The 23,226-nt window shown below is 39.5% G+C and overlaps 1 protein-coding gene across 5 annotated transcripts in view; it reads right to left on the reverse strand.

The window, feature by feature from the left end:
• HERPUD2 (HERPUD family member 2) overlaps positions 1-4,725 on the reverse strand; it is a 48,028-nt gene extending 43,303 nt beyond the window's left edge. For 3 of the 5 annotated variants that reach the window (XM_063114229.1, XM_063114228.1, XM_063114226.1), the window contains exon 1: positions 3,779-4,725. In XM_063114229.1, coding sequence (XP_062970299.1) covers positions 3,779-3,925 — 147 coding nt within the window. In that variant the 5' untranslated portion in view covers positions 3,926-4,725. The remainder of the gene's footprint in view (positions 1-3,778) is intronic. The other 2 variants (XM_063114227.1, XM_063114230.1) reach the window with 2 other exon arrangements.
• Between the last annotated feature and the right edge of the window lie 18,501 nt (positions 4,726-23,226).

A 23,226-nucleotide genomic window follows, 5' to 3' on the forward strand; every position in this document is an offset into this window, starting at 1 on the left:
ACAGGTCCATCGCAGTCACTGTTTGTGTATGAGAAGAGATATTATATTAAGAAGAGATCATGAGAAAGATGCCTAACTGGACTCAGAGATTCATATTTTTTAAGTTTTCTCCTCAACAGTCCATTCTGACAACATCAAGTTCAACCACTTTGATATTTATATCCCTAATAACTAAGCCTAAACTTATATCAAAGTCTGAAACTCAAGTAAAAGTGACATTCTTGTCAGGTATCTTCACCACCTAGTAGAAATCACCTAAATTTCAGAATATATATTTCCCATTAAAAGCCAATATCTGGATCTGAAAAACTAAAGTCATGAAGTGATGACAAATCTGATATTAGAATATGATTCACGATTATCCACATACACTCTCAATATGAACTGGTGCACTTCCCAGTTCCTAAACCAAGTCCTAAACCAATTATCAATACCATTAAAAGTTAACTAAACTCCAAAAGAGCTCAACTCTACACCTGAGGTTTTTAATGATGGCTTTGTAAACATTTTCATAAATATGGCAATTGCCTAAATTCATAACTAGAAAATACCTTTCCCTTCATGGCCATTTAAGGATCCATAATCTTTTTACTTAGTACTGTATTACTAAGTAGTATAGTGCAACATTAACTCTGAAAGAACAGGAAAAAAAAGGCAGGGGGAGCTATTAGACTCTGACTCATCTTGTTTGCTTAAAACTGTTATCAACTCTTTAAGAAAACTTGAATATCCCTATGAACTTTTTCTTACAACAGCTACACATTACCCTAACCCCACTCCAGAGCTGCTCATCCTCTCTCCCTGTGCTCATACAGCACACAGTACTCCTCCTGTATAACACTGGTCACATAATATTATAGTTATTTACTTACAAGTTAGTTCAAAGAACTATAACCCAAGTCTCTATCCCTCATTAGGTCTGAGCTTCATCACAGCTAAGAATTCTTGTCATCACCTTCATGCTTAGCACAGATATTCAAATGCCAGGTAAATAAAATTCTAGTTATATAAATAAAAGAAGCCCAAGAAAGTGGGCCTTGTAGGGAGGGGTACATTTGTTGTGAGCTGATTGGGGGAGGAGGGGTTGTATTTAAAATATCCATGTGGAGATTATCCATGATTAAGTCAATCAGTATCTGACCATAAAGCTAGGATCTTAAAATTTAAGATTTTGCAGAGTTTAGCCAGAAGTCCATTAATAACATGTAGACATGTGACCTATCCTTCCAGGGATCCTAAAAGGATAACTTCAAATCTCCATTCTTCCCCCTCCAGCAGTTCTCATTTACTTTCCTAGAAGCCACTGCCCACAGGAAACAAGGCCCCCCACCTAACCCTGACCTATCAGATCCAATTAGAGCAGGGCTGACCAGAGCCACCAACTTTGCTACTTTCTTACTGGGGGCCTCCTGCACCTAAGGCACTGGAGCCCTGCTCTGCTTCCGAGTCCACCCACCTCCACCAGGCAGATGTACAAGGAAGAGACACAAGGAGCGATCTCTGTTAAACACCAAGCAGCACCTGAAACACTTAAACACTGAATCAGTGTTAAGTAGTCACTGTGGGTGGACATAAGAACCTGAACTTTCTTTATAATACTGCTTAATTGCAAAATGTTCTGAATTATAAATAACCCCACAAAGTAAACTTTTAGGACTCCAATTCTTACCTTGGGGACTACCTATGGCTTTGGGGTGCCATGAAACAGTTGATCAACAACTGTGATACTTCATATCTCACATAATTAAGTCAGAATGTAAACCTATCAAATCTAATGGCAATATAAAGTTCGCAATCAAATACTATGACAATAAAAACACATACCCCCAATCACAGGCTCCACCCACTCTCATTAACCTAGAAATGAACTTTAGACATTACAATTCACTTGAAGAAAACTTGCTGGAGGAGGAAAAAAGTTAGGTTTGCCACAAGTTAGGTGATTAATAAGCTGAATATTATTTAGTATAGCCTCCAAAAGTGTCCACTGTGTCTACAAGAGGCAGACTGGTTGGGAGGGAGGAGAAAAGTTTTGCAACTATCTCGAGCAGCTCATTAATATACAGGGGCACTGACAGTCCTCCACTCGTGACTAGCACTGCGCAGGCAGATCTCCTGCCAAAAGCAGACTGCTCCAGGGGCAGAAAAGGAGAAAGTTTCACATTCCCCTTAGATACTTTTTAAAAAAGAAAATTTTAGAAAAGTGATAACTCTTGGTCTATACACTGCAGACCAAGTTCCTTTTGGTTTAATGGTATAATATTTATAAGATCTCACATAAGTACATACTTGAGCATATTTGAGCTAAGTTATGAACAATACTATGGAAATAGTCTGTGACTTTCAATTCTTACTATTTGGAAAAGCTATTTTCCACTTCAAAAATGTGTAAAACTAATTATATACAATAGGAAGACTTCTGTAAAGGAGAAATTTTCAAACAAATTGTTACTCCCTGTGTAAATCTTGACTTTCAAACAAAAGGTCTGAGTAAATGAGAGATCCAACTAATTTGTTCCAAGTACTGAAATACCTAAAAGGTTTTCTGCCCCTACTAAAAATATTTATCAGCACCACACTCTCCCAACTACTAAAAATATTTATATCACGAAGTACTGACAAACACAGCTAATGCCAACTAAGAGTTGTTTTTCTAAACCTGTTTTTACTATAACTGCCATATTTTTGTGGTTATTCTAGAAGTCTAAAAGCCCTACTCAACAATACTGCAACACTGAAACAGTCCTAATTCATAAATATCTTAATACAGATCAAGTGTCTTCCTTACTTAAGTGCATAAAACAAGGGTTATGCCTAGAAAGCATTGTTACCTTCCAATGGATCCATGCTTAAATTTGCCTGATGCCAAAAATATTTCCTACCCTAAAACCCAAGACCTTCATTATTGAAACAAAAGGTTAAGCAATTAAACATTATTTATTCAAGAATGAAAAATTTATTCAATGGAGAATGTGAAAGTCTTCCTTTCATATACTCTATATGACATTACACTTCTTTTCTGAACTATTCCATGACTTCTTAATTACCAAATATGTCCTTTCGAATCTTTGAAGACAGTTTATTGTCTGTATTTTGTTATCTTTGCAGTATCCAGATAAGATTCTGAATGGAAAGCATTGCTGCACTGTTTTACATATGGCCATAGGAAATAAATAAAAAGATGCACCAAATGGTGGGGGGTGGAAGGACTGTTCTCTTCTAAATTAAAGAAATTTCCATGTGCTCTACAGGAGAAAATGAGAAAGGGGTGATAGTGGAAGAAAGTGATCTACAACTTATCTTTACTTCTTGCTACACACTGGTATACAGTGGTCTTGAAAGTATAACTTTTGTAAAGGTCAAATTTCTGAGCTAGATGTTCACAGTAAAATGGAATTTTGGTCTAATAAGCAATAAGAAGCTCTAATATAAACTGTAGTGTTTCTTTACTTTTAAAGGGGGGAGGGTGCATCTGTCATTACTATATTAGGTCGATGGCTTTAAGTCCAAGGAAAATGGTCCCTTTTCCATGCCTGCCAATTCTTATGTCGCCTGACGTTTCTGCACACTCTTACAAATTAACTGAACTTCATCAGGAAGTATTAGTGATGATTCAGATACTCGGGAGACAGCCACAACCTCAGAACTCAAAGTACTCAGCGGTCTATCAAAAGAGACCTATTTGATTCAAGAGGAGAGGGGACGCGTAGGTAGAAGGGAGGTACATGGCACGAAAAGCTGCTGGTAGAGCAGCTGCGCCCAGCTTTTACACACTTACTGGTTTGCTAGGGTACACGTTAGACAGATGAGTTTTTAGTTTCCCCACGGTCCAGTTCAAGAAGCAGCTAATAGTCTGGTCACTGTATTTCTGATTTGGTGCTTTAATGATGAGGGTCACAGGAATCTCCATCCCACTTTGGTCCATGGTGTCCCCAAAGTCCGACAGAGTCCAGAGGAGCAGCAGCTAAGCCGAAATGAGCCGAGATGGTTACGGCTGGCGCGACTGAGATGGGGACGGAAATAAGTTCTTAATAATCGGTGTCTAATTCAGTCACAAGTGCATCGGGCGATACGAAAGCCATTGCCGGTACCCAGGTGGACAGAGGCGGCGGCGGCGGGGTCTGGGTGCCGGGCCGTGGGTGCAGCTCTCCCCGCTAGGTCCGGGCTCCGCCGGGCTCTGGACTGCGGAGGGAGGCGGGGAGAGAGTGAAGGCGACAAGAATGGAGGGTGGGAGCGGTGAGGGCGCGACGGCCGGGGTCACCGCCCCGCCCGCCGGGACCCCGGAGCTGAAACGCAACAAGGCCCCTACGCCACGGCCCCGCCGCGCGGGCCGGGGAAGCAGCCCGCGGCTCCGAGCGGCCGGCCGGGGGAGCGGTACCTGAAAGCAGGCCGAGGAGTCCGTCACAGCCGCCCTCCCCGCCTAGGCAGGGCGACCGGCCGCGCAGTCCGGCCGGGCCTTGTCCGCAGCGACCGCTCCCTTCCTGCTGCTCGGCGGCGGGGCCACGGCCGGCCCCGGGTCTCGCGAGGCGGCGCGCGGGTGACAGTGAGAGAAGTTGGCCGAGGGGCGCGGCCCGGCTCTCCGCCTGACCCCTCGGACTGGGCAGCGCCGGGCAACGCCGGGCAGGGCCTGGCCGGGCGCGGCCAAGGCGGTGGCAGGTGGCAGGTGGGCGGGGACGAGAGCCGCGGCGCCGGCCGCAAACGCGCCGGTTTTGTTGTTGTGAGGAGAGTCTGGGTCCCCTTTAAGCCGGAAGACGCCGGGCGGAAGTGCGTCACGTGCGGCCCGCCCCTGGGCGTGGCCCGCCATCCCCGCGGCCGGCTTTCGGAGCTTTCCTGCCTTCCTGAGGCCGCGGCCTGGTTGTTCGGCCCCTGAAGATCTAGGAAGTGTCTCTCCATCCCAGGAGTTGTCCCTGCGGAAGTTGGTGTCCTTCCCGAGGCCGAAGCACACTTGGGCTCCGTTTTTTGAGTGTCGACTGTATGTGAGGCACGGCGCCGGGAGCTCGGGCGGAGGAGAGGCCGTCAGGAGCGCAGGCGTAGGGTGAAACGTGAAGTCTACCTCCCGCTGTCCGTGGGACCCCGGCTGACCTTTCTGAGCCTCCGTTTATTTTCTGCATGGGGACACGGAGATGCCCGCCGGACACTGCAGGCTGATGAATGAGGAACTAGGAAGGGAAAGCATGGTACGGTTGTGGCATATGGCCGACGCTCAAAGGTCAATGTCTGTCTCGTTCCTCTGAATCGGCACAAAAATTGACAAGTGTTTACTGAGCACCTACTATGTGTCCAGTACACTGGGAGTTGAGGAGAGGTGATAGTATTATTTTTCTGTTTCATACCGTAGACACAGAAACGCGAGGTCAAGTCTACCGTCCAAAGCTGACTTATTCTTCATTTTCTGCACGGGTTTAGGAATTAGTACAATAAGCTAAAGTTCGTTAGCTGTGTGCTCTGTTCCAGACTCCCACTTACAGATGATATCGGAGCTTTAGGGAGCGGGTCTCTTGCCCTCTCAGCTTCAGAAGGGGTCCAAGCTGCCACTGAATTAGTGACCAAGGGGAAATTCTTCTCCCAACAACTAATGCAAGAGGATCCCCTTCAGCCTCCCTTCTCCCACCTTGCTCTTTGTGGTAGGACACATACGGTATCTTAGCTCTGCCCTCTCAACTACTCATGTGAAATAAGAGTGAAGTCCCCTTTATTTCCAGTGATGGAATGATGATGATTTGCTATGACTCAGGTTTTCTGTAGCAGACTCTGCTCCTTGTCTATCCAGTCACCCTAATGGGACCTTAATAATAGCTTAAAAATGTTTTTCAGACTCCCTTGCAGCTAGGGACACCCATTTGACACAGTTCTAGCCAATGATGTGAAAGTTGAAATTGCTACTGGCGCTTCCAGGAGAGTTTTTAGAATCAGAGCTCATCCTTGGCCCACACCTGTCTTTCTTTTTTTTTTTTTTTTGTCTTTTTCATGACCAGTACTCATCCAGTGAGTGCACCGGCCATTCCTATATAGGATCCGAACCCGTGGCAGGAGCGTCACTGCGCTCCCGGTGCGGCACTCTCCCGAGTGCGCCACGGGCTCGGCCCCACACCTGTCTTTCTTCCTGATGTAATGTGATGCCCAAAGTGGAGCACCCATAGTTCACTCATGAAGCAACAAAAAGGAGATCAAAGGCCAACATGCCAAGGATGGCAGAGCAGAAGAATTGAAAGAGGCTGGGTCTTTGATGGCATTATTGTGCCACCATGCAAGCCGTAGACTGTCTGCTCTAAGACTTCTTCTTTGTCAATTTTCTATTTAAGGCAGGACATCTACAACCACCACCACCCAACCCTGCAGCTCTTGACACTTATCATGACTCAGACTTCTAGGAATCCTTTAGAGGTGATGTGGCCATGCCATTTGGCACTGTGAAATATATGTTAGTAGTGATATATACATTAATAAATATTAAGACAGAATGTGCATTTCACAGCGATAAGCACTATTTAAAGCAGAGTCCATCAAAGGTTCACTAGCTAGCATGAACAAAACATCTAAAATTGTAATGAACATTCAAGAAATTGAAATATGTGGGTATAAAGATGTTATGATATCAGACAAAGTGATTTTTTTTTTTAACTTTACAGCCACTTGAATTAAGTAGTTACCTTAAAAAACTTTTGATGCTGTTGACCTTGGCCACGATAACGACAGTTTGAAAACATCCCATTTTGTTCAAATACAAATATATGTGTATAGAACAATGTATGAAAGGATACTCCCCAGAATATTGATAATGTTTGACTTGAAATTTGGGGTAGAAAAAATAGTTACCAGTGAGAGAATACAAGATAGCAGTTAGTGAGAGGCCGTCATGAGCACTAAGCTGCCTATTTAAATCACTGTATATACTGCAGATAATAATTGGAATTGTGAAAAACAGTTGCACGTCTCAGTTGCCATTTGTTGATAAAGACAGCTCCTAATGAGAATTCTTAAGAGTAAGATGGTAATAAATAAAATATTTGTGATGGTTAATAATAAATCTAACAATATCAGTTACAAGCTAATTTAGTAATTCAGGGTGATTTCCACCATAGGGTAGCTCTTTTTGTTAATAAAGAAAATAGAAATTTAAAGAAAATTATTTATAAATAGTAAAAATTGATTTCCAGTATTTGTGAGATGTTTATTTACTTCCACCTTAAATCTTGGATGTAGGAAGGACAACTAGAAGAGCATGTCTTGATTCATTCTGTGAGATTCCAGTTTCTTTTAAAAATTTTTAAAAATAAAGTGCTTGTTGCTCAGCTTTTCTTACTGAAATTTGGAGTAACTTCCAGGAGATAAAATATTTCTATGATGTTGGATAGTATAGTTTGAGGTTTTTGTTTGTTTGATTGATTGATTGATTGATAGTTCTCTTGCGAGGAAAGACTTTAGTCAAATGATGATCTTGCAGTTGCAGATTTTAAGGATGATGTTGGCCATCTGGTATCTGATTCCTTCCATATCCACTTTCACTGTCCGTGTCATTTTTTTTAATGCTGTATCACAAAGCATATAATCAAATCTTAATCAAGTTTATTGCTTTTTTTAAAAAAGAAAACCTACTCTGGAAGCCTAGGAAAAGTATCTCATTTCAACACTGCACTATAAAAAACTTAATTGGTACCAGATGTTTGATTGGTGTTTTGAGTGATGCGTCATCTAGTGAATTCTCAGAACAGCCCTGAGAGGGAATGAAGCTGAGAAATGGCAAGTGTCTTGCCCAAAGTCACACAGCAAGCAAATTCCAAATAGAGTCTAAGTCCACTATAATGAACACTAAAGAGTGGAAAACCACTACATTGAATTTTCTTATTTAAAGATATTCATGGAAAATAAGACACACTTAAGAGGAAAAAGTTTTCAGGAACAACGTCTTAGTGATCATTTAGATCAATCTTCCAGATACTGCCAGAATCACTTTTACCACATCTCTGAGGGGCTAATTAACCAACCTTGGATTAAACCTTCCTGGAGAGAGGGAGCACCATGGTTTTCACTGCTGCATAACCTGTTGGTAAAAAGCCACAGTTGTTATAAGTGAATTGAAATCTGCATTCCTATAATATGCCATTAGGCCTACTTTTCCCCTCTTGATCAATCCAAAATATGTTTACCCTTATTCCACAGGCCAGCCCTTCAAATAGACAACTTTTAAATGTTCTCCATGTCTTCTCCAGACTCACCAGCCCTAGATCCTTCAACCATCTTTGAAAATAATTTCCAGATGTCTCAGAACTGTGACTCATCTTTGGATGCACTAGTTTGTAATATCCCTCTTAAATTATGGTGACCATAATGAGCACAGTAGTTCAGACATATTGTGATTTCCCTAGAACAGTCTTCATAAGAACACATCTGTATTTCTATTAGTTTCTGTATTAATAGAAATCTACATGAGCTGGCTTATAAGTTAGATTTCCTGCTTTTCAGGAACCTATGTCTAGTCAGTACTTAGAGTGATCATTTGGTTAAGACAGAAGTTGCTAACGTCTCTGATGATTGAGTCTAGTGACTTATTTAGCATAATAGGTGACCAGAGAAGTGGGAGCAGGGAGTGGGGAGGTTGTCCCTTATATTTTTCATCTTTGAGAATTTTGACCTAAATGTATGTATTAGTTGTCTGTTGCTCAAGACAAATTATCTCCAAATCTGTGGGTCACAAATTTGGCAGCAGCTGAGCTGTTGGTTCTGGGTGGAGTCCTTCATGACATTGCAGTCAAAATTGCGGCTGGCAGTCAGTCATCTGAAGGCTTGTTTGGGACTGGAGGATCTACTTTTCAGGTGGCTCACTCATAAGGCTGGCAAGTTGGTGCTGGTTATTGGTGTCTCAGTTCCTCAGTCTCAGTTTTTCCCCATGTGGGCCTCTCTACGGAACTGCTTGAGTATCCTCACAACATGGCAGCTGGATTCCCCCAGAATGAGAGATCCAAGAGACTAATGCAGAAGCTGCAATGCCTTTCATGATTTAATCTCAGAAATCACATACTGTCACCTACATTGTGCTCTGCTGGTCACACAGACCAGCCCCAAGTCAAGGCGGGAGAGAGTAAATACAGGCATGAATACCAGGACGGAAGTACCATTGCTGTCATGTTGGAGACCAGCTACAATAATGTACCTCACCAAAGCATAGCACGTCATAATAGAGACCCCTTTGCTTATATTTACTACTGTCTAAGTCCAAATCCTCGTATTAGTATTGCGATTGTTTCACAACTGCTCACCCTTCTGCTGGCATTCAGCCTCTCCTCCAAAGGTCTTTCACCAATTTTCTCTCCCCAAATTTAGAACTATCTAAAATTATTGGCTGTATTTCTCAAGTGTTTATAAATGTTTATCTTTGTTGCTAAAAAATATTGTTTAGGAGAGTTTGGGGATATTACTTTTGCTACTCTACATTCAAATAAAGTAAAGAATATGTCACTAAATTGAAACAATCCTGGAGAACAGTCATTGGCCTAACCCAGGGGTTCTTAATCTGGATTCAGAGACAGATGCCTGGGAAGTATGTACTCCTGAACTGTCTATAGGACTATGTGCATATATACACATGGATATTTTATCTAGAGGGACAGCCCATGGCTTGTATCAGCTCCTTGAAAGGGCCATTTGTAATCCTTTCAGAGCCCCAATGAAATCCAATCCTCATTGTGAGGCTTTTCCAGTTAAAGAAAATGGGTTACTGAGCCAGTTATCAAGTTATTGCCTCCAGGCTCCAAATATACCCTTCATTGCCTGTTTTGTGCTAATAGAGATAATCCTGTAAATATTTCTCCTTTTCCAGCTATCATGAAGTTAAACTTTCTCAGTACCCAACACTTGTATAATGTAGTATGCCCCTTTAGGCAGGCTCTTATAACTCACGTGGCTTCTAAGTTCTAGCAACATTCCTAACTTTGCAGCACTCAGTTCCACCAGTGCCCAGTGGCCAGCAGTGTACAGCATGTCTCCTGAACAGCTTCGCCAGGAGCTTCTTTCAGTCAACTTTGCAGGCAACTCCTATGAACAGCTTTCCCTGGAACCCTCTCAAGTAGCTCCACAGTGGAGAATCATCAGTACAACACCCACCATGAACAGCTTTCTCTCATACCCCTTGGGCATTCTGCACCCCCAGTGAATTTCTCTCACATCCAATGAGCCACTGTCACTGGACTTCTTCAATGAGAGTCTAACTCAGCCCTAAAGTCAGTGGCTTATGCCTGTATCTGCTATTCCTGTATTCTTTAGAATTCTTTTTGCTCCTAACCAGCCATCCCCTTATTACTCTAATTCCCTGTTATAAGTAAAAATTCTTTATATTTAACCTTCCATGTTCAAAATATTGTGTGGTTTTTGTCTCTTGATTGGACCCACTGACTCAGAAATGGTATCAGGAGTGGTCCCGGGAGATGGACACACAAAGATAAAATTTGAAAATCGGTTTGGTCATGCCCTTCGGCTGAGCTCCTCCCTAGTGAGAAAAGAGATACTGGAAATCCATGGCATACAGGGGTGTTGCCTTAAATCACATCTGCAGGTGATCATGATGTGCCAATGGAAGCAAGTGGCTGACCCAGTGATGGTTGCATTTGACCATTATGGCAGTTAAGATGACTGTTAAGGACATTGGTATGGGATAGATTTTTGAGAGTGTACTTAAGCACTTACAGAAAGAAAATGACAAGCTCCTGTCTTTCAACCCTCAACTCAAGTCACAATCTAAAACCAGAATGCTTCCATGACAACTGTAAAAGAATCTTTTAGTTCTCGCAGACTTAGGGGTTATGTTGTTGAAAATCAAGCATAAATTTCATTTTAAGAATTGCTGAATTATAGCAATAGTTGGATTCACAGTCACATTAGATTTTTTCATGTGAAAGTTAGGGCACTGATTGAGAAAGAATGAGATCCTGAAAATTGGAATGGGGACATCTGCTTGGAACCGGATGAAACTGACAATCCTGAAACTCCAAGACACTCCAAGCTTTGCCTATTAGTGAAAGTAGCTTGCTCTCTGGAGACTAGCCTTCCTTTGCTTGAAAACTGTGTGATAACTTTACCTGGGGCAGATTCCTTAAAAGGTAATGTTCTTTCTCCTCAAGACCTATCATAACTACCCCCTATTGCTGCTAGACCTACATACAACTGGGGTTAAATGTCAGCATGCTCCACAGGGAGAGGTAAACATTATAACCCAGGAAGAAATAGCTTATACATCGAAAGAATTGCAAGACTTTGCTCATATATTTCAGCAGATATTTGGGGAATGTTCATGGTAGTGTATTCTAAGAGTGTTAGACTAAGGAGGGTGAAATATAGGGTCAAATTAATTCATATGCTTATACTTGCTAGAGATTCTAGATTTAATGTGTTAGCTCATACAGCTGAAGGTGGCTCTTACAATTTATTTGTTTGTTGACTGAAACTTGGACTCAAAGACAGCCTACATTTAATAAAGCTGAGATGCCAGAGCTTTCCTGGCATGATGTGGAGAAAGCAGTCCAAGGGATTAGGGATATAGAAATGTTAAACTGTATCACATGTTATCGGCACCCACCTACCCCTACCACCCACCACCACCATGCCACAAGAAGGCCCAGAAGGCACTCCCTTCACTAAGGCATTGAGAGGTACAGTGGTGAGGGGAGACCTTCATCCTCGTAAAGCTCTGCAGTTACTCTTCTTTGAAGACCAGATATGGCTGTAGGGGATACTGCCATTGAGATGAACCTCCTGGTTATGGCTAGATTTGGGAGACAGCACTCTGGAAGGATGGGGATGTTTTACAGGATGAGTTATATGCCTTGAATCAGAGACCATTAAATGCCCAACTGGATTCTAAGCCCAACTGCAAAAGAATCTAATGTTCACCATTTACATTTATATTTGTGCCAGGAACTATTATACAGGACACAAAGAATAGTAAGATATACCTGCCTTCAAGGAGTTGGCAATCTAGTAGGAGAAAATAAGACAAGCACAAAAGTTTCTGTAAAACAAAATAGAGTAAAGGAGGTGCCCCAAGCCCTTCTGCACACCCAGCCATCTTTTATTTCAGCTAAAAGCAGAAGAGGAAGGTGAAAGGATGTGATCTGCTTTTCAAAGTGGGCTGGGGCCATTTGCAAAATGTGAACTGTAATTTGACATGATTCTTCCTTTCCTCTGTCTTTTGCTACTTTTCTTCACATTTCCCCCCGACTATACATTTATTAAAACCCTGTCCACTGCCTTTGCTCAGGCCCAGCTGAGACTCTCACTTCAGCTGCTAGGAAAAGAGACCCAGATGCGTTACAGGAAATGAGGTGGACTCCACACTACCAGGCGTCCATGTCCACCTCACACGTGCTGGTGCCGCCTTCTCCACTCTGCCGTTCTTGAGGACAGCATCATCCTTTCTCATCACACTCTCCACCATCTCCTCCCATTCCACTTCCAGCATCTACAGCAACTTCTTTATGTTGATAGTAGCTTCCTAATTAATTGAGTTAAAATTCTGAATCCAGATCTAGGATCAGCAGAATAACTGACTAGGGTAAGAAAAGGGAGAGTGACAGCTGTCAAGTTTTTCAAATACTGTACATACACCAGAAACCCGTTTCATTCATTCATTCTAAGCAGTTAGCACTCTAAGTCACAGATTTTTACACTTTTTATCTTGAAAATATTTCCAAAAACGTGCATAACAATTTTTAAATAGTCACATAACCAGTCAAGAGAAAAGACCAAAGTTTTTGAGAAAAATCTTGGCTGAGTTTACATTTTTTTTCCCCTTTTTTTTACTCTAAAGACATTCCATCTTTGTCTTAAGACAAAGACCCCTGGGTATTAAGAAGGAGCTCCACCCCAGTGTTTACAATCTAGTGTAGTTACTTTTACTTTTCTTCTTGTGTTTTTTCTCTCCTTAGTTTCTTTCTTTGTGTATTATGCTTCACCACTCTCCAGGATTTGTAAACTAGGTTGTCTTTGAAAAAGCAAGCTAGCTTTGACTAAGAAACTTGTTGAATTCCAGGCCTTAGGAGTAATAGGACAGCTTCTTGAGTATAATATTTGCAACATTCAATCTTAAAGAGTGCAGGAGTTTATCTCCCTGAAGGGATTTATGTTTCACAACCTTGATGTTACCCAGTGCAAAAATGCTCAGTTCTGTTGCAAGAATGTGTAACTAAGATCACTCCCAGAATGAGAACAAAGCAACTTAACATTAGTGGAATGCCTATTGCAAATGTGGTGTGTGCTAGATGTTGTTTCATGATGATCTCTTTGAATCCTTCCTTTCAAGATAAACCCTGAGCCCCCACTTTCAAACTTATCCTGCCCCATCCTTAGATGCTTTCTCTGTGCTTCCATGTGAAATCTAATATTACATTTACCTTATGACAATTGCTTCTAGATAAACCTGTCACCCTCTCTAGACTGTGAGCTCCCTGGGCTAGATATTATGTCTTAATCATTTTATATTATCGTTGCCCAGCACAATCCTTTTTGTGTAGTAACAATAAATATTATCAACTAAATGATAGTACTCATTTTATAGAGAGGGAAATGAGCTGTAGAGAAGTTATTTGTCCAAGGTCACCTAGTAAGTAACTCACAGAGATGTTGATACAAAAACCCTTGAAATTTATAGAATTTTCTCTTTGTTTCTATGTAACGTCACTTCTAGCTGCCATTCCATAGCATTTTCATGTAACCATTCTATGCCCTCTCTATGTGTGTGGTATAGACGGTAGAGTGTCTGGGAGAGTTTGGACAATATTGAGGACAGTCATCAGAAAGAATTAAGCAAAAAGACCACAGAATAGCCACAGAACTAAATTCAGTATTTTAATCTATTGTTTTTGTATATATGACTGAAATCTCCTGTAATTATTACATGCTTGTAGCTTTTCTCTTGTGTCCGTGAAAGTTATTATTTGGTTAACATAAACCATCTTTTATTCACTCTCCCCCCAAATTGCAGCCCACAGCATAGCACTTCAGGAAAGGAAAACTTTGAGGGACCCTCCTATAAACCACCTGAATGTGTGAGTATGCCAGCAAATCTGTGGCAGTAGATGAGTTTAACGGAAGAGAGTAAAGTTCAGCTTAAACTGGTGACAGATGATGTTCTTTGATCCCCACCATTTAAATACTGATTCTCCAATTTTTTCAAAACTCCTTTAGAAACCTTCATTTTAGAGACATAGTCTCAATTTGACTTATTATATTTTATAGGATTTTTGTATCAGCTATGCTTTTACTTAAAAACCTTTTTTTAACTTTATAATAAAAAATGTTAGTCCAAATGGTCTAATTTCACCATCCTAAGGCAGCGACTATTCTTATTTCTTCATGTCTTCCAACTTTTATTATATATATGTACATATCTATAATGAATTCAATAAAGTTGTAATAATAGCATGCACACACAATTTTAGAAATCACTTTTTTCACTTAAATGTGTTTTTAAAGTCTTTTTATTTCTTTTTGATTACTTTTTATTCTATATAGTCGTATGTATTAGTTCTAGAGTTTCAAAATATATTATATCAATATGCCATAATTTCATTTAATCATCTCTCCAGTTTTAGATGTGTGGGTTCACAGTTTTTCCTACAAACATCTTGGCGTGGTTAGGCCTTATTCTTAAAATATATTGCCAGGAGAAGATGACTAAGTCAAAGGATCTGAACATTTTGTAACTTTAATATACATTGGCCATTATATTTTTAAATCAATTGAAAATGAGTTTGAAATGAAAGTAAGAATTTCACATTATTTATTTTAAATTCCTTTAGTTCTGCTGTTAATATAAAATAAGTGGTCATCCAAAACTTTGAAATTTGCTGAAAATATGCCACTTAGTTTACTTCATTGCAAGAAATGTAAGCTAACTATTAAAAAGGCATGGCTGGATCCAGGAGTTCTCTTTCCCAATCTTCCCAATGATATATTAGTATCATTCCTTGGTGGGCTTCTTCATAGTAGGAAAATGGCCACTGGTAACCTCAAGCCTACATCTTTAAGATTTATGGCTTCCAAATATAAGATCTCAATGAAGGACTTGGATTATACTCGCTTGTCAAGCCAATCAGAAATCAGACTGTTTTTTTTTTTCTATAGGAAACTTACTTTCTTTTTAATTTATGTACTGCATATGGGTTGATGAAGGGACATGAATTCTAAGCGTATAAGACATACATACATACATATACACACATATACACAAATACACACACATACATATACACATGCATGCACATATGTCAGGTATCTTTAGAAATAAACACAGTTTGGAGACCTGTGTAGCATACCAATAAAAGTTCTGTTCTTTGACTCTGGGGCACCTTTCCTCTTAAACCCACATCAAAGTCCAGCATTGCATCAATCTGACACTGAGAAGTGAACAACCCAAGGAAAATGACAAGAAACTGAGATAACACTTTGTGAACTACATCCCATTCCCTTACTAGTGAGGCCCAAATGGTGCATTTCGGCTTGGCCACTCATATTAGACTCTTACTTGGGTGGGTAAAGCTTCTCTTACAGATTAGGACGGTATAGGCCAAAACTGCCTAGACTGTGCTAAATATCACAGGCACAGTAAACTGAAATTCAGAACTGAATTGTATTTTCAAACACTGTTTAGGAATATACCTTGCTCTTGTTTACATGACATTTAATATAACTTGCTGTGGTTTTTTACTGTTGACTGTAATGGACTGCAGTTACTTCATGATCATTCTCTAATATAGGCACCTGATGGAGTGTTTGCAGGAGTGCAAATGAAATCCACGTTTCTGGAGGCAATTTGGTAATGCATACCTAACTCTTAAAAGAGGACTGTAATCAAGAAGGGATGGGGTGTATTCTGGGGCACCCAGAATGTTTTATTTTATGACCTGGGTGGTACATACGCTGTTGTTTACTTTATAACTTTGTGAAAGTGTATGTGTAAGTTTTATGTACTTTTCTCAATGTTATATTTCACAATTTAAAAACTATTTTAAAGTGCACATGCTGTTATTTACTTTAAATATTTCTTTCTATGCTTAAAAAGGGTGTAAGCAATGATTTTAGAGTACTGATTACAATAGCAAATTTGAAAACAAAACATCCAGTAGTAAGGGTTTGGTTAAATAAAGCATAGTATATCTATACAATGGAACACTGTACATCTTTTTAAAAATTATGTGTACAGAAATATACTGAGATAGAAGTTATTCATAACACAAGGGGGGAACCAAATTGCAAAAATTACATTCAGCAAAATCCATTTTTACTTAAAAAACTATGTAATCCATATATAAAGAAACGTTTCTGGAAATATATAAACCAAAGTATTAAGACTTTGTTTTAAGACTAAGTATTTAAGAGTGAAATTGTGGTGGGCATTTTACTTCTTTTTCTTTATCTATATTTTCTCATTTTTATAAATGAACTTGTTTTACTATTTTGATAAAGAAAAAAAGCTATTAAAAATGTTTGAAAGCTCATTTATTCCTTTACTCAGCAGCAAGTCTTGGCATTATTTCTCAGTTTGGGCCTTTTTATTTTTTAAATAAAATGTAAATTTTACAAGGACAACCAGTTCTCTTCATAGCCCTTATATTTTGAAATATTAATTTATTTTATTTGTTAATAATTTGGGTGGAGTCAGACATTTTGTTTTAATTTCAAGTTTCAAGTGTTAAACTCTTTATGGAATTTTCCTAAATCAAAATTAACACTTAAAAAAAGAGTGCTTCCTTCATGTTTTAAAACAACGATGACTTTAAAAAGTCAGGATTAAATGATATTTTTATTTTATTCTATTTTTAAATGGTGCTTATTCACAAATTCTTTTAGACTAAGGCCTAATTTTTGAGTAATATTCACTCATGGATTTCATATTTACTATTACATTATTGAATTTCTATTTTCTATTTAGAGATACTTAGTGAAATATTTTCAAGAGGAAATACACACATGAAAAACAGGAAACATGAAATACACCGTGAATGCACTGTTGCTGCGGTTAACCACACTGGCCACAGGGTGTCTCCACTGTTTCACACCATTCACTATCTCTGATGGACGTTTCCAGTGAAAACAGGAGAAGAGCAAGGCTTTATTTACAGAATGCTTGATTAGGGACTGATGCAGCATTTACATGCTGGACACTTTATTTAGAAACTGTTCTGCACATGTATGCAATATTTTCTTGTGTTCTTTGATAACTGAGCATTTGATTTGCAAGGAGAAGAAGGGAACCCTTTATTTTTTCCTTAACATCCCATCATTTCCTATTCTAATTTTGTAACAGAAACAAAAATTCTTCATTTGTGACATGTTGGCTATTTTCATAGCTATCATTTTCAGAGTTCTATAATAACATAACTCAAGGAAAAACAAGAAAAGTTACCACTAGACAAGAACATAATATGTTTTCCTTTTGGAAAAGTAGAAAACTACACCGGTGGTAGCCTTCTACGTCTAAGAAATGTCATTGTGTCTGGTAAGGGCCAGCGAATAGAAGAAAAAGGCAAGAACCACCCATAAAAATGTAGAACTGGCCTTTAGGTGAGGGATATTTAAGGCTAAACCTCCCTGGGATCACAGATCTAAGCCTTGGGACTGATCATAGTTGAGAAACTTAATCTCAATTTATATTTCTGGAGGCCATTAAATTTGCAATTTGTGCATGTAGGATACATTTTTTCTCATCCTGCCTTCTCCCAGTTTTTTTTTTTTTTTTTTTTTTTTTTTGGTCTTTTTCATGCGGGCTCGGCCCTCATCCTGCCTTCTCTTAGTTTAATTTTCTACTTTAAACTTATCACTTTCTTCTGTATTCTTGGTTTCTTTTATAATCCTCCCTCCCCATTTTTATCTTTTCTTTACTGCCCCTTTTCATTTACTAGGTAGAGTAGATAATTTTTGAATGAAAGTCATTTTTTTAAAAAGTTCTACTTTAGCCCTGACTCATTCCATCAGAGGAAAAGAATTCTAGAAATGTAACATAAAAGGTTCAGAGTTTGAGGTGCCCCTAAACATGAATGTAATTGAATACTTGAACTAGCATTCACTGTAATTTAATGAATTAGCTATAAAATGGACTTATCTGTTTAGGAAAACTAATGAATGATGGAATCAGATGAAAAAAAATTTCAATTCAGCAGTGAAACTAGAGAGAGTATATTCTTGATTCACAAAGTATAAATAGTGTAACAAAACACAGAACTTGCTGTAGATGACAGAAGTGAGACTACAAGTGAGAAAGTAGAATTTAAGTATCAAGTTTACCTTATCAGGAAAAGATACAGACATGAGTTAGAGAATACATTGTATTAAATATTCAAATAGAGGAGGAGAAAAGAAGTAACATTGGATCATGGTTCCCAGGTTTGGGAATAATTTCACGTCATATAATTCACAGAGTTCTCTGCAGGAAGGGAGGATTAAGGAATATGATTGGCTGGTCAGGGCGACAGGGTGAATCTCAACTATCATCCAGTCAAGAGAAGGTAAAGCCACACCAAACCCTTGAAGCCCCGTCATGTCACATAGCCTTAGGGAAGATCAAGACCATCCCATGTCAACAATTTGATCTCTTCTGTCAAAAACGAGGATATTTCCAGAGTGTAAGAGCCAAGTGGCATAGCCACATCCACCCGAGAGGCTTCATTATCTCCAATGGCTTCTGGGATCAGACTTATGTTTTCTTGAGTGAGATTCTGTACAGTGGCTAGACCCCATGGGACATCAGCTCGTATTAGAGTTGCATAAGTCTTGAGTGGGGCTAAACCTATACTGTAATGTTCCTCACCTATAAATACACTTGTGTTGATAAAAATTTAGATCAAAAATTTATTTCAAAGTTCCTAAATGTCTAATGTATTTTTGCAAATATGCAGTCTCCTCCTATTATAGCTTGATTCTACCACTTTCTTTTATTTGAATCATGAAGTGTCTCCAGAATGCAGAAGAGCATATAGGATAATATAATGAACTTCCAGGTACCCATCATCCAGCCAAGTCAAATCTTAATATTTTCCATATTTGTCCGATCTCTTTACTTAGAATATTTTTAAAACCTTTAAAATATTTCAGGTGCAGATGAAATCCCTTGTACCATCTCTCCCAACCCCACTGTCCGTCACTCTTCCCCAAATGTAGCACCACCATGAACTGGATGCTCATCATGCTGGCATGTTTTTACAGCTTGTCAACATAGGTGTGTATTCCTAAACAAAATATATATACACGGGTATTTTAACCTTTTATAAAAATAGCACCATACGATGTATAGCCTCCTGCAATTTACTTTTTTGACTTATTGTATTTTTAAGATTTATCCATCTTGCTACATTTACCATTGATCTCTATTTGTTCTAATGTAAACCCGAAGCTGTTTTCCCTACTTTTGCTTATTCACTGGACAGTTTAGCCACACAAAAATTTACCATCTAGTGGACAGAATGAAGGATTGCAGACCATTTTTTGAAGCACAGCCATGATTTTAATCTCACCTGTTTACCATGAAGAAACTGATCAAGAAAAAAGGCATATTTTCAGACTTTTTTGTATAGTTTTTAAAGAATGATCTAAGCTATTCAAGTAATTCCCCAAAGGTTCTTCTATATGTGATAAAGACTAGTAAATGCATTACTAAGCTGTTGGGCTGTGAGATACGGGGGAGAGGTCTTGTACTAGGATTTAGTGATCCTGTAGTCTAGTCCTGACTCTGCTACCTTTGGCAATTCATTTAACTTCTCTGGGCTCTCAGTTCTCTCAACTTCATTGGAGGAGAGGCCCTTGGTGGTAATTTTCAATGATCTGTGAAATAATTCAATAAAAATTATAAAGGCTAAAAATTTATTTTAGATCATATGCTTTAGTAGAATTTCATTTTCGATGTAAAGTAAATTTTTATTACAATGCTTTGATAAGAAAAATATATTGTGTATGAATACCCATTTTTAGGACATAGAGTATATTTAGCTATTTAAATTATTACATAGGCATACAGTTATAATTTTGTCTTCATTGCACGTTTGTTTACATCTATGATATATTTGCTTCTGAGTCCTTGGTGATAGGTCCCTGTCCTGATTATGACATTGCTCTTGTGGGGAACTAGGACCCACTTCCATCATCTACCCCATCAATCAGATTCAGGAGCATATTGTAGGAACTCTCCATGTAGGGGAATGGTAAGGGCTGCAGATATAGGCGCATTGTGTTAGTCACCTGCAGATTATTTGGCAAATTCTCTTGCTATTCCTGGGTCTTCAATTATAAGGATAGGGCTCTTTTACTAAAGCTGCAATCTGTAGAATCCTCCTCAATCCTTTGCGGAAAAAAAAAAAAAAAAACAGTAATTTTAAAGGATTTTTGAATTCCTAATAGTTGTTTGTAATTAAAAATGTAATCTTCCCTGTAACACTGGAAGAGACGCCACCACTCCCCACGCCCTCATCCTCCAACTTTACCAACACCTGTCCACAAGTTCAAATGAGACAAAGTAAATTTAAAGTGTGATCAAGGATACAATACAGATGCTGAAGTTGTGAAAATAAATCTTGGTGATTGCCCAAGCATCTAATATCTTTTCCAATACTGTGCTTTTAAAAACAGAAATGTATATGAATAATGGATTATTATGGTGATTTGCCTCTGAACAACCTTTTCCCCCCTTTTTTTCTTGGAGGAACAATCCTAATTCAGCGCTAGAGAGAGCTGCCCTATATGGACTTATTTCAGAAAGAAACAATCTACTCTCATGGAAAACCATCTTCATCATGTGACCTCATTATTTCTCAAGATTTTTGTGCTCATAGATACCAATTATATCATCTCTTGGGAATATGGTAAAATTATAATAAAAACTCACATTAATGTTTTAGGTTCCCTTTGTTGCTCTAGGTATCAGCCTTACCCCCATGAAACTTACAAATCATATTTAAGGAATTAGAGAACTCCCATTCTTAATTTTATTCTCATTAATTCTTCTAGGACATTTATTCATTAAATAGAACAGGTTATTATACTAAGTTCATTAAGGGTATGTTCGTTAACTAGTCAAATGTCAAGGCTCTGAGTAGGTAGGATTTCACGGTCAAGAACAGTCTCTTAATACTCACAATCTCGTTCTTACATATTCCCTCCCCCAAAGTCTTTTATTTCACTCCTATTCATTCTTACTTACTCCCACTGATAGCTCCGTGTAGATTCTCTCATCCCACCTCCTTTCCCATAACTCTTCTCTCACAGTAAGTTTCAGTCTCCCCACTTGCATTTTATTGCATCTATTCTGATCTGTAGGTGTATTTTGTCTTAAACCCTCAATAGCATGAGGAGAGGCAACACTGTCACCTTGTCCAAAAACTGCTGCAATTGTGGACGGCAGATAAGCAGATGGTAACAAGAGCATCCAAGTGGATTGGAGCCAGGCTGGAAACCTGCCAAGCTGGCCCGGCTCAGAGGTAGTCACGGGAAGACCACACAAGGCAGGAGGCATCAGCATTTTGTGAATTCCAAGAGCAGGAATGAGCAGGGTGCTCCCCACCCTGAGGCAGCAAGGGGGGAAGAATTTTCCAAGAAAGAGTCCAGAGGAGAAAGCCAAGATGGGAATCTCAGGAAGATCAAGTATCAGTGCCATGTCCAAAGAGAAAGGACCAAAATCAGTGTGGTAGGGCCAAGAGTTTACCTTGTGGTTCGGCTTTATCAATATGTGGGTGATGGAAGTGCCAGGAGCTGAGCTGAGAGCTGCCAAGAGAGACAGAAAGCAAGAGTGGTAGAGATTTGGGGCCGTAACAGAAGTCAAATATGATGGCAGAGGACACCACAGGCACTGTTGCAGCATCAGTTAGGAAGTGCACAGTGGAGCTGGGCTTGTCTGGGCACCAGGAATGACAAAAAAGGCTGGCATGGGTAAGTGGCAGCTTCTGGGTAGCACAGACCAGATTGGCCAGTACAACAGAGAGGCCACACTAGGCTTTGACTCGGGAAGGTGGAGGCAATTACGAGAGAGAAAGCAGAAGAGACACAGGAGGCGAGCCAAGGCAGTGGTCAGGAGAAACAGAGACGGCAGGTCAGGTGGCTGCTATGGTGTGTCCAACTTTCCAGCAGCAATCAAATAAGCAAGTTAAAGCATTGAGTCAACTTAAATCGATGTGGACTTGAATTCTGTGCTTTGCTGATGATACGGGATCGTTAACTATACCAATAATGCCCATGCTAAACCCATCCTGGAATGGGGGCAATTGTGTCCCTTGGTTTTTGTATGGTTATGTTCAACAAAAAGGAAAGGATGAAGGCCAAACCATGGAACTATTTTTTAAAAACTGATGCACATTAATAAGAGCTAGGAAATCTTGAGGAGATTTAACTAAAAGGGTTGAGATTCAGTTAACTGCATGCTGAAAATTCATTTTACAGCAATAGTTTATTTTAATTAGTCATGTTTTTATCTTCCATTGAAATACAAACTTAATTTAGTGTAAATAGCTACCACTTGAATACTAATATAATCTTTTTCTTTTTCAAAAAATAAAAAAGGTTGTGTGTAACACGTACGTGTCAAGACTAAAAATTAAGCATAGGTTAATGTCTTTGGCTAGGAACAAGCAATTAACAAGTTCACAAATTAGAATTTACAATTCCATTGGGCAGTTGATGAATTTGTTAGTTTGAATAAGATTGTGTCGACTCATAAAAAGGTAATCCTGTCTGAACTGTAGCTAGAGATTGCAAAGCTTGTGTCAGTGCAAATTTTTCTAAGCAGATACTAAAGACTTCACTGAAAGCAGACGTTTAGAATGGAAGTGGACGTATAAACACAGCCCTAGTTGATTGATATGCTGATTGTACTTCCTTGTTATGATGCTAACAAATATTAAGGGAATAATTTTTTAATGATTTGCCCAGTTTCTATCAATCCGTCCAAGCAACAGAGCCAAGTCTTAGTTATCGCTGCCTGAGTTATAACAGCTGCCCTGGGAATCTTGTCTGAACAGCAAGTTAACTGCTGTTCACAGTAATATCTGATCTTTCCCACCCCCAAACATACACAAAAGATTTTTGTCATTCTTGGCATTGGGCAATAGAAGTAGCAAGACATGCCAGGAGAACTCTAAAGGCAGAATGTCCTTCCACCTGTTTTATGCTGTAAGACAGACTTCCAAGTGCGAGGCGGTGCGGAGGGCTGCTTCCCTGAATGGCAGCTGAATGCACCAGCGGGATCCTTGGCAACGG

Source organism: Cynocephalus volans, chromosome 11, assembly GCF_027409185.1.
Source record: "Cynocephalus volans isolate mCynVol1 chromosome 11, mCynVol1.pri, whole genome shotgun sequence".
NCBI classification, from domain to species: Eukaryota; Metazoa; Chordata; class Mammalia; order Dermoptera; family Cynocephalidae; genus Cynocephalus; species Cynocephalus volans.